Below are 13,115 nucleotides of genomic sequence, written 5' to 3' on the forward strand. Positions count from 1 at the left end.
CATTATTTGCAGTCAACCGTATGGAAGGTATGATTGACACTTTACTCCGGAGAAAGAATTGACGAAAAGGAAACCTGCTGAAATTATTGATAACCATCTTTTGGATTTTTAAAAGAAAACCAGCGTTGTAAGGTTGGCAACATGCTTGACAGTGCAACAGAACTTGAGATCAAACCCTCATTTGTCAAAATATCATTTCCAGTGTCTTTGGTTCCATCGAGTGACACTTGTCAAAGATCTCTCTACAGATCAGGCTTATGGTTACGGGATAACTCAGACTGTAAGGGCAAGTGCACTTACAACTGATCTGACATTATTAGAAATTGGTCATGTAATCGACTCTTAGTAGCAAACAACTGCCAATAAGATTTGTCGCATATAGGTTTCAGTTCATGACCTTAAAGGCAACAACTTGAAGACATTACAACTGCTTGCAAAATACGTTGTTGGCGGTTACTATCCCTGCTGGATGAGAAGCTGCTAAAATCCCCAAAGATATTTTTTTGCCAACAATCCTAGATTACTCGTGGCCCGAATTTAGTGAAATGGAGCTTCAGACACTTTTATGCTCGGAAGAGTAAGAAGAAAGGAAAGTAGTGGTCCACAACATAATTGAGATGAAGAATGAAAACGATAATATACCAGGAGACCTATCTGCTCAGCCTTGGAAAATACCTGCAGTAAATGCAAGTGCAATTTCACTTTTGTAACTGATAAACTGCTCTGAAAACATTTTTATGAAGATCCACGTACTTGTAAACTCAAACTGGCACAAATAAGAAAATTTGTTCAAGGGCCAATGCAAATTCCGAAGTCGCCATGCCATGGAGAGTCGATAGAGAGGTGTTTGAAAGAAGTGACAGGGTTTTCTGACAAAGTGTACGGTCATGAGAAACGAGAAGGATACATTAGAGGATAGGAAGCAACAAGAAGAATGATGTCTAGGAATGAATCGATGCAAGACTTGATGAATATTGTTGGTTGAAGCTTTTTACATTTTTACAATATGTTTTCAGTGTCTGTTTGAGTTCATTAAACCAGTTTTAGAGCAAATTTTGGTGGACTTTATATTAATTTATGCCCTTTTGTTGGAAATTTCAGTATATTTTGTACTTTATCAGAAATTTACCGAGTTAAATGTTTATCTACAAAGAAAATCTTTTTCAGGCATATTTTTGGACACTCTCATTCACAAAAATCACAAAATTGGCATTGTCTAAAGGGTGAGGCTCACATGTGAAACACACCACCTATAGTATTAACATTGCTACCTAGTCAAGGAGCGACCTGTCACTGTCACTAACAAAGCATTTTTCGACACTAACTCGTATCGCTTCATCAACAGAATACTGATATCGCAATTAATCAAGCTATCAAAGTAACTCATTCTTTTTTTGCATTTCTGTCATATTTGATGGGTGCTTCATATTTCACCAGAACCACCCAGAAGAAAATTCACCCTTCATATGACAGCTTTTATTTACTGTTATACGTTATCGATTTTTCGAGTGGAAATAATTTCTGCAACACACTATTGATAAGCCGTATGGCCATCTGTAATTTTCAGCTATTCAATTAGAGTGATATATACAAACATATAAGCTCATGTATTTACACAGTTACATTTACAAGGTAATTGTAGTACACTGGGGCGCATTGTACATATTTAGATCTTATAGTATGTGTTAATACTGGTCATGTATAAAATAGAATTACAAAAGAACACAATTAACCATTGTTTACGTTTTAACGTACTTACAAAATTCTATCCGTTTGACACATCAGAAACTGATTATGGCAGGAAAGAACGAGCATGCATTACATGATGATTTTGCATACGTTAAATAATAATGTAGACACTCTCATCGAGTAGGAGCACAATTTGTCTTCACGAAGTGCAAAACGTATTGCTTTAGATCTATAGCATTTTGAACAATAGTACTCAAAGAGAACAGGCAGTACAGTACAATACAAAAGGAACCGTTTACTATACACGCTGTAATAAAATTGCTGTATCTGGCTGTCCACTGCGAATTGAGCGTATATTTTCTCGAAATTTTATTTTTATTCATTGAAAAAGGTCCGTTTCTTCCCATAATATCCGGCACGGAATGTGCTGTTGATGATGTCATACAATCGTATATTTGCACCAACGCTTTTAGTACCTGGAAAAAAGTTGTGACCGAATTATCATAATATCTCTACGCGAAAAAAAATTTATTGTTTAATCTAATAACTTGTTTTTTTTTACTGTACATATGACGTAGATCTCTATTATCAGAAGACAGTCATAGGAGGTAAATGAAGAGAACCAGGGGTGAACAGTGATCTTAAAAAGGAAATAACGATAAGGGAGTTGTTATTCGGCGGAAACCAGAGCACAGAATTCCAGACGTCAACGTTTCCATTTAAATTTCCCGTTATTTGCATCAAAATAATGGTCGATACTGAAAGCTTTTGCTCTGCTGGTGCAGGACCGTTAATGACAAATGTAGAAAGGATGTTGTAGAGTATCCTTGGTGACGTATAAAATGTAGTAGTCTTTCGTCATTGCTATCTAAGTTTCATGTTCTTTACATGCTAACTTCGGCCAGAACAAATATCTCTTGCATCGGTAGCACAAGACAAAAAAAAATTGTTCTAAATTAACCATACTGAACTATAGAATGTGTCATTTTTACACTGGAAGTTAACTGCTACCGATACACGGAAGACATTCCACAGCCATAAAATATCTTTGCAGAGTTGAGCGGCTACAACTTAGCATCCCGATGACACCTTTGGAGAAGGAGTTCTGAGTGTGGGAGAAAGGAACTGGTCGTGGCGCTGATGAGGGGATCTTTCTCAAAGTCAACTGAAGTCATCTCGGTTCCAAGCGAATGTAATTAGACAGCTACGTAGCGTCACGTTCTGTCGTAAATGTCGACTTCAACTGTTCACACTTTGAACTATCTCCCTCTGAGCCACTACACGTATAGATCACGTCTAATAATGAAACAGACGGTGCATTTTCTGTGTTCTTACTTATGAAATAATTCCCTAGTAACAGCGTTGCATGCTTCTTCTTCTTGAGGTGCTCCATCGAAGTATTGGCAACTCCGGACATACTAACACGAGAAGAAGCCACTGTCTACTAACACTTCCACATGACGAAACAGCTCCCGGCACAGAATATTCCACAGCAGAGTTCTCTAACTACCGATCGCTGGCGGCACAGATCCGACGGGCGCGCCCTTCTACTCGCCGAGCATCTCTTGTATTTCCTCAAGAGTCTTCCCCTTCGTCTCCGGCACCACAAAGTAGACGTAAATCGTTACGAGTAGTGCGCATCCCGCGAACACGAAGAAGGGACCGCCGTTTCCCACTGCGAGGGCGATGTCTTCGTAGAACCTGGTGACTATGAAGGACATGAACCAAGACACGCACGCGGCCATCGGCATCGCCACGATCTTCACGTTGGGTGGGAAGACTTCGCCAGATACCGTGAATGGTAGGCAGCCGTAACCTGAAACGAAGACACCAAACTATACATACATTGTGACAATACAGATTTTCATCTACAGCAAACTTAAGATAAATGGATCCGAGCTGTATACAGTGTGAGTCACCTAACGTTACCGCTGGATATATTCCGTAAACCGCATCAAATACTGACGAACCGATTCCACAGACCGAACGTGAGGAGAGGGGCTAGTGTAATTGTTTAATACAAACCATACAAAAATGCACGGAAGTATGTTTTTTAACACAAACCTATACGTTTTTTGAATGGAACCACGTTAGTTTTGTTAGCACACCTGAACATATAAACAAATACGTAATCAGTGCCGTTTGTTGCATTGTAAAATGTTAATTACATCCGGAGACATTGTAACCTAAAGTTGGCGCTTGAGTACCACTCCTCCGCTGTTCGATCGTGTGTATCGGAGAACACCGAATTACGTAGGGATCCAAAGGGAGCGGTGATGGACCTTAGGTCCAGAAGAGACTGGAACAGCACATTACGTCCACATGCTAACACCTTTTTATTTGTCTTTTTCACTGACGCACATGTACATTACCATGAGGGGTGAGGTACACGTACACACGTGGTTTCCGTTTTCAATTACGGAGTGTGTCCCGACATGTCAGGCCAATAGATGTTCAATGTGGTGGCCATCATGTACCGTGTGTACCGTGATGTGCCTACAACCCCAGAGGATATGAAACAACGTATTGTGGCAGCCTGCGGCGACATTACACCAGATGTACTGCGGCGTGTACGACATTCATTACGCCAGAGACTGCAATTGTGTGCAGCAAATGATGGCCACCACATTGAACATCTATTGGCCTGACATGTCGGGACACACTCTATTCCACTCCGTAATTGAAAACGGAAACCACGTGTGTACGTGTACCTCACCCCTCATGGTAATGTACATGTGCGTCAGTGAAAAAGACCAATAAAAAGGTGTTAGCATGTGGACGTAATGTGCTGTTCTAGTCTCTTCTGTACCTAAGGTCCATCACCGTTTCCTTTGGATCCCTACGTAATTCGGTGCTCTCCGATACACACGATCGAACAGCGGAGGAGTGGTACTCAAGCTTCAACTTTAGGTTACAATATCTCCGGATGTAATTAACATTTTACAATGCAACAAACGGCACTGATTACGTGTTTGTTTATATGTTCAGATGTGCTAACAAAACTAACGGGGTTCCATTTAAAAAAACGTAGGTTTGTGTTAAAAAACATACTTCCGTGCATTTTTTTATGGTTTGTATTAACCTGTTACACTAGCCCCTCTCCTCACGTTCGGTCTGTGGAATCGGTTCGTCAGTATTTGATGTGGTTTACGAAATATATCCAGCGGTAATGTTAGGTAACTCACCCCGTATATAGGGCGAGCCAGAACTCTACCGACAAACTTACATAGATGATAGTATGCACCAAAACACGAAAAAATATCTACGAGGCGTGTTTTTTTAGTGAGTACCGTTTTGAAATTAAAAAAAGATGTGCTAAGATATCTCAATAATTTTATTTTTACATGAAAACCTGTACCTTAATCTACTTTTCTACATAATTTCCGTCAATATTGAGGCACTTGTCATAACGTTGTACCAGTTTTTGAATACCCTCCTCATAGAAGTCTGCCGCCTGACTTGTTAACCACTTCATCACCACTGTTTTGGCTTCGTCATCGTCTTGAAGACGCTGACTGCCCAGGTGTTTCTTCAAGTGCAGGAACAGATGGTAGTCACTGGGCGCAAGATCGGGGCTGTACGGAGGATGATCTAGAGTTTCCCATCGAAAAGATGTGATGAGATCTTTGGTCTGATTCGCCACATGCGCACGGGCATTGTCTTGCAGCAAAACGATGCCCTTGCTCAACTTCCATGGACTGTTGCTTTGATTCTGGTGTGATGTAGGCCACCCATGCTTCATCGCCCGTAACAATTTGGCTTAAGAAATCATCAGCGTCGTTGTGGTAACGCAGAAGGAAAATCAATGCACTGTCTAAAAGTTTGTTTTTGTGCACATCCGTCAACATTTTCGGTACCCAACGTGCGCACAGTTTTCGGTAATTCAAGTGCTCGGTCACAATGCCATACAAAACACTACGAGAAACATTAGGAAAGTCATCCCGCAAGGAGGAAATCGTAAAGCGTCTGTTTCCTGTCACCTTATTGTCCACGTTCTGCACCAAACTTTCATTAACGACCGAAGGACGCCCACTCCGTTTTTCATCATGCACATTTGTGCGGCCACCTTTAAATGCTCTCACCCACTTTCTTACCATTCCACCACTCATAATGTTTTCTCAATAAACTGCACAGATCTCACGATTAATATCGATCGCTTTTAGGCCTTTAGCACTAATAAATCTTATAACAGCCCGTACTTCACCGTCGGCGGGACTCATGATTATCGGAGGCATCTTAAACACTCAGTACACAACGTAAACAAGGAAGAATCAGACTGTAATGGCGTCAGTGTGTAGATTAAGGTACAGGCTTTCATGTAAAAATCAAATTATTGAGATATCTTAGCACGTCTTTTTTTATTTCAGAACGGTACTTACTTAAAAAACACGCCTCGTAGTAAACATGGGATCTAACATGCTTACGCTAAGAGCTTTGAGCACTTTTCAATCTTCAAAACTGTGTAACACGTCTCTTCTGTTGCAAGCTCTTTGCTTTCCTTACTTTGGGAGGATGTAGTGAGGACCAACCACAAAAAGACAAAAACAATAAGAAGCAGCAGAAATGAGAATAGCAAGAAGCTTAATATCAAAACGCGATCACAGAGTAGGCGAAATTAAGGAATTGTACGAACTTGGAAGCAAAATATCCCATAACGGACGAAACAAGAAGGCCATAAAAACAGTCTAGCACCGCCAAAGATAGAATTCCTGACCAAAAGAAATTTACTGGTATCAAACATAGGCCTTAATCTTGGGAAGAAATTTCTGAGCATGAACGTTTCGAGCGCACCACTGAATGGTAGTAAATCATGAACAGTGGGAAATTAGAGGATAATTAAACTGTAATGGTTTCGGTTGTGATGTTACAGAATAATTTTGAAAATCAGGTGGCCTGATAAGATAAAAAATGAAGAGGTTCTCCCCAGAATTCGCGAGGAAGAGAACATATGAGAACCAAAACGGGATGATAGGACATGTGTTAAAATCTCAGCGAACATCCTGCATGGTACTAGAGGGAGCTGTAGGGGGTAAAAACTGCATGAAAAGGCTAGCGCAGGATAGCGATTTGTGTCGGTCCGCGTCAAATCAGTCAAAATACCGGTGCAAACAAGGGTGTGGACCAAAACAAGGAAAAAATGTCCAGTCAATATGGGCTCTATAATGCTTCTCTTAAGAACTATAACCACGTATTTAGTAGAAAAGATGTGTTTTCCAGTGGCGAAGACGAAAAAGCTTTCATAGCCCTTAATGTAAATATTATAGAACCCATGTTTACTGGAATTTTTTTTGTCCATACTACCTGCTTCGAAAGTTTTTGGTGGAATCCCGGTTCACCTTTTAAACAAACGGTCCTTAAAAGACGTGTCACATATTCCTACAGAAGCTAGTATTGATCAGACAGTGAAGGGAAGTTCCTACAATTACTGGTACGGAAACCAATACCTGATGAGACATGAACCGTTGAAGACGTACAGTTCCCAGCCTCCATTTTATTTATAGATGAGGCATGACCCAAAAAACATGACCTAGTGAATTACCATAATACGTCTGCGTAGGCAGATGCAAATCCTCGAGCAATCATGGCGGTACGCCATCACGGTCGCTTCAGTATCAGTGTATGTGCAGGAACTGTCAGTGACAGACCTACGGGGCCCTACACTTTACCAAACAAGATAACAGATGTCGAGTATCACCGATTTCTGCTCAATAAATTACCACTTCCAATGGAGAATGATACCGTTATAGAAAGACGGCTGTGGTTCTCGCACTACAGGGTAGGTCGGTGAGGTCCTGTACCATACCCTCACCATTCACCGGAATTGAACCCGTGGCATTTCTGGCTGTGCGGACATATAAAGGCACTGGCGTATGCCCAACCAATCGACAATATGCAGACGTTATAGGAGCGTGTGACCAATGCGTGTGTGTGATCTTCAGTCCAGAGACTCGTTTGATGCAGCTCTCCATGCTACTCTCTATTCTGTGCAAAGCTTCTTCATCTCCCAGTACCTACTGCAACCTACATCCTTCTGAATCTGTTTATTGTAGTCATCTCTGGTCTCCCTCCACGATTTTTACCCTCCACGCTGCCCTCCAATACTAAATTGATGACCCCTTCATGCCTCAGAACATGTTCTACCAACCGATCCTTTCTTCTAGTCAAGTTGTGCCATAAACTCCTCCTCGATTCTATTCAATACCTCCTCATTAGTTATGTGATCTACCCATCTAATCTTCAGCATTCTCCTGTAGCACCACATTTCAAAAGCTTCGATTCTCTTCTTGTCTAAACTATTTATCGTCCACGTTTCACTTCCATACTTGGCTACACTCCATACAAATACTTTCAGAAACGACTTCCTATTACTTAAATCTATACTCGAAGTTAACAAATTTCTCTTCTTCAGAAATGCTTTCCTTGCCATTACCGTCTACATTTTGTATCCTCTCTACTTCGACCATCATCAGTTATTTTGCTCCCCAAATAGCAAAACTCATTTACTACTTTAAGCGCCTCATTTCCTAATCTAATACCCGCAGCATCACCTGACTTAATTCGATCACATTCCATTATCCTCGTTTTGCTTTTGTTGATGTTCATCTTATATCGTCCTTCAAGACACTGTCCATTCCATTCAGCTCCTCTTCCAGGTCCTTTGCTGTCTCTGACAGAATTACAATGTCATTTGTGACCTTAAAGTTTTTTTTTTTTTTCTTCCCCATGGATTTTAATTCCTACTCCGAATTTTTCTTTTGTTTCCATTACTGCTTGCTCAATATACAGATTGAATAACATCGGGGATAGGCTACAACCCTGTCTCACTCCCTTCCCAACCACTGCTTCCCTTTCATGCCCCTCGACTCTTATAACTGCCATCTGGTTTCTGTACAAATTGTAAATAGCCTTTGGCTCCCTGTATTTGACCCCTACCACCTTCAGAATTTGAAAGAGAGTATTCCAGTCAACATTGTCAAAAGCCTTCTCTATGTCTACAAATGCTAGAAACATAGGTTTGTCTTTCCTTAATCTATTTTCTAAGATAAGTCTTAGGGTCAGTATTGCTTCACGTGTTCCAACATTTCTGCGGAATCCAAACTGATCTTCCCTGATGTCGGCTTCTACCAGTTTTTCCATTCGTCTGTAAAGACATCTGCTTTCTTTGGGATTGGAATTATTATATTCTTCTTGACGTCTGAGGGTATTTCGCCTGTCTCATACATCTTGCTCACTAGATGGTAGAGTTTTGTTAGGCCTGGCTCTCCCAAGGCTGCCGGTAGTTCTAATGGAATGTTGTCTACTTACGGAGCCTTGTTTCGACTTAAGCCTTTCAGTGCTCTGTAAAACTATTCACGCAGTATCACATCTCTTATTTCATCTTCATTTACATTCTCTTCCATTTCTAAAAACTGTCCTCACAAATATCGCTCTTGTATAGACCCTCTATATACTCCTTCCACCTTTCTGCTTTCCCTTCTTTGCTTAGAACTGGGTTTCCATCTGAGCTATTGATATTCATGCAACTGGTTCTCTTTTCTCCATAGGTCTCTTTAATTATCCTGTAGGCAGTATCTATCTTACCCCTAGTGATATGCGCCTCTATATCCTTACATTTGTCCTCTAGCCATCCCTGCTTAGCCATTTTGCACTTCCTGTCGATCTCATTTTTGAGACGTTTGTATTCCTTTTTGCCTGCTTCATTTACTGAATTTTTATATTTTCTCCTTTCATCAATTAAATTCAATATCTTATCTGTTACCCAAGGATTTCTACTAGCCCTCGCCTTTTTACCTACTTGATCCCTTGCTACCTTCACTATTTCATCTCTCAAAGCTACCCATTCTTCTTCTACTGTATTTCTTTCCCCCATTCTTGTCAATCGTTCCCTAATGCTCTCCCTGAAGCTGTGTACAACCTCTGGTTCTTTCAAATTGTACAGGTCCCATCTCCTCAAATTCCCACCTTTTTGCAGTTTCTTCAGTTTTAATCTATAGTTCATAACCAATAGATTGTGGTCAGAATCCACATCTGCCCCTGGAAATGTCTTACAATTTAAAACCTGGTTCCTAAATCTCTGTCTTACCATTATATAACGTATCTGAGACTTTCCAGTATCTCCAGGCTCCTTCCATGTATACGACCTTTGTTTATGATTCTTGAACCAAGTGTTAGCTATGATTAAGTTATGCTCTGTGAAAAATTCTACCAGGCGGCTTCCTCTTTCATTCCTTAACCCAATTCCATATTCACCTACTACGTTTCCTTCTCTTCCTTTTCCTACCATCGAGTTCCAGTCACCCATGACTATTAAATTTTCGTCTCCCTTCACCATCTGAATAATTTCTTTTATCTCATCATACATTTCACAATCTTTTCGTCATCTGCGGATCTAGTTGGCATATAAACTTGTACTACTGTGGTATGCGTGGGCTTCGTATCTATCTTGGCCACAATAATGCATTCACTATGCTGTTTGTAGTAGCTTACCTGCACTCCTATTTTTTTGTTCATTATTAAACCTACTCCTGCATTACTCCTATTTGATTTTGTATTTATAACCCTGTATTCACCTGACCAGAAGTCTTGTTCCGCCTTTCACCGAACTTCACTAATTCCCACTATATCTAACTTTAACCTATCCGTTTCCTTTTTTAAATTTTCTAACCTACCTGCCCGATTAATGGATCTGACATTCCACGCTCCGATCTGTAGTACGCCAGTTTTCTTTCTCCTGATAACAACATCCTCCTGAGTAGTCCCCACCCAGAGATTCGAATGGAGGACTATTTTACCTCCGGAATATTTTACCCAAGAGGATGCCATCATCATTAAACCATACAGTAAAGCTGTATGCCCTCGGGAAAAATTACGGCTGTAGTTTCCCCTTGCTTTCAGCCGTTCACAGTACCTGCGCAGCAAGGCTGTTTCGGTTAGTGTTACAAGGCCAGATCAGTCAATCATCCAGACTGTTGCCCCTGCAACTACTGAAAAGGCTGCTGCCCCTCTTCAGGAACCACACGTTTGTCTGGCCTCTCAAGAGATACCCCTCCATTGTGGTTGCACCTACGGTACGGCTATCTGTATCGCTGAGGCACGCAAGCCTCCCCACCAACGGCAAGGTCCATGGTTCATGGGGGGAAGATGACCAATGCATGTGACGAAATTCGAACGGAACCTGTTGTTTCCGAAAGAGTGCATGAGTTACTCCCATGAAAGGCTGAAGGATGTGTCACAGTGCGTGGTAATTAAATGCAGCAAGGCCTATAGTGTCTATTTCCATGTAATGAACCAATGGGAATGAAAGGACAAACTGACCCATATCTGAACAGGTATTGGTTTCCATACATACTTTTATAGGGACACTAGATGAGTGGCTGGCATTGCCTGGGAATGTATTTATTCCTGTCTTCTATAAGTCCATTTCCTCCTTTCCCTTTCGTTGTCCATCTCCTCCTCCCTCTATCTGTTCCTCTCCCCCTCCTCTCTGTCTGTCTGCTTCTCTAACTTCTGTCCATCTGTTCGTTCCCCTTTTGTCCATCTCCTACTCCCCCTTCTAAGTTAATTTTCTCTCCCTCTACCTCCTCCTCACCCCCTCTAAGTCCTTCTCCAAATCCCCTCTATCTTAATTTACCTCCTTCTCCCACAATCTCTGTCCATCATCTTCTCCCCCTCTTTCTGTTCCTCTCCCCCTACTCCTCTCTCTGTCCAGCTCCTCCTAGTCATGTCTCTGTCCATCTCTTCCTCTTTTCTTTTTCCATCCACTTCCTTCTCTCCCTTCTCTCTGACCATCTCCTCCTCTTTCTTTTCTCTGTCCATCTGATCCTCCCTCCTCTATCGATATGGTCTTTTCCCCTCTGTCTATATCCTCCTGTACCCTCTATCTGTCTTCTCCCCTCTTTCTCTATCCATCTTCTCCTCCTCACTCGCTGTCCATATTCCTCCTCTTTCCTTTCTCTGCCATCTCCTTCTCTCCCATCTATCTGTCCATATCTTCCTCTGCACTTTCCATTTCCTCCTGCTCCAGTCTCTGTCCATCTCCTCTTCTTTCCTCTCTCTGTCCATCTGCTCCTCCTCACTATGATCATACCCTCTTTTCCCCTCTATCCATCTCCTTCTCTCCCCTCTCTCTTTCCTTCCAGTCCCTTCTCTCTCCACATTATCACCCCTACCCCAATAGGAGGTGCTGGTTCGTGCTCCCCCAGTGTTTCTTTCCAGATAGTAAAGTAATATCGGCTTGTTTAGTTGAAATCGGTCCACGGGTTTAACAGGAGTTTCTACCCACAAATGTCGCAAATATTTCACAAATATTCAACACATTCAACACATATTTGTGTACACATTTGACCTTCATATTTAGCGGATTGCGCCCTGCAGTTTCGTATCCACACAGCTCACTGTTTATGACGTCACATCTCCTGAACTATGTGTTGTACATAATTTTAAAGGTACATTCAGTGGTATACGTGTTTGCAAAATGTGTTACGAATACACCTCGTAATAAAGAAGGAATAAATTAAAACCTCATGCCTGATATAGCAATTTTATTGTATCAACAGTGAAAATATAATAAACCACTAGCCCTTTTTCTTTGATCATTCACGTAAACATGTCATTATTAAAAACCTAACACAAAACTGATTCTGACTCTCCTTTTCAGTACACAGCACCGAGCGAGGTGGCACAGTTGTTAACACACTGAGTCGCCTTCGGGAGGACGACGCTCCAATCCCGAGTCCGGCCATCCTGATTTCGGTTTTCCGTGATTTCCCTAAACCGCTCCAGGCAAATGCCGGAATGGTTCTTTTGAAACGGCACGGCTGACTTCTTTCCCCGTCCTTCCCTAATCCGATGGGACCGATGACCTCTCTGTTTGGTCCCCACCCGCAAATCAACTAACCAACCAAAGTAGCATTGTACCCACCTTCAAAAACAATAACCGAAAAATAATGATGATACAGTTTTTAATCAAGGACTGTCTTTACGTAAACGACGTATTTTTTAAAATTACTACAGTACTGTGCTACATGCACCTGTATTGTAAATAAGAGAAGTAATCGCAATAATTATTATTCTACTAACTTACATTCTCCATGCACGATTAGAATTTCTACCCCCTCTTCGTTGATGTACGATGGATTCAAAAATCCTTTGACTGACGACGCGGTTGACTGAATGAGTAGTGTGCAATTTCCTTTTGTTTCCATTTATTTGCTTTCAACTACAGTATGTGCACATTATGATACATTTTTGAACAGGTGTTGAGGAGCGGAAGTGGATTACCAAATAAAAATGTGGGGTGCTATTTAAAAAAGACGTACTGCTAGTCATTATTTAGTAATCAAGTTACAAGGGTGATATTGTTGGTTTATTTCCATCTGATTGCTATAAGACTGCTCGTTGGCTGTATGCTGGTTTTTAGTTTACAT

The 13,115-nt window shown here is 41.3% G+C and overlaps 1 protein-coding gene across 1 annotated transcript in view; it reads right to left on the reverse strand.

Moving 5' to 3' along the window:
* Window positions 1–1,572: 1,572 nt before the first annotated feature.
* LOC126252866 (facilitated trehalose transporter Tret1-like) overlaps window positions 1,573–13,115 on the reverse strand; it is a 136,531-nt gene continuing 124,988 nt past the window's right edge. The window contains exon 6 of the mRNA XM_049953821.1: window positions 1,573–3,505. Within this exon, the coding sequence (XP_049809778.1) occupies window positions 3,237–3,505 (269 nt within the window). The 3' untranslated portion in view covers window positions 1,573–3,236. The remainder of the gene's footprint in view (window positions 3,506–13,115) is intronic.

The sequence above is a fragment of the Schistocerca nitens genome, chromosome 4, assembly GCF_023898315.1.
Source record: "Schistocerca nitens isolate TAMUIC-IGC-003100 chromosome 4, iqSchNite1.1, whole genome shotgun sequence".
NCBI classification, from domain to species: domain Eukaryota; kingdom Metazoa; phylum Arthropoda; class Insecta; order Orthoptera; family Acrididae; genus Schistocerca; species Schistocerca nitens.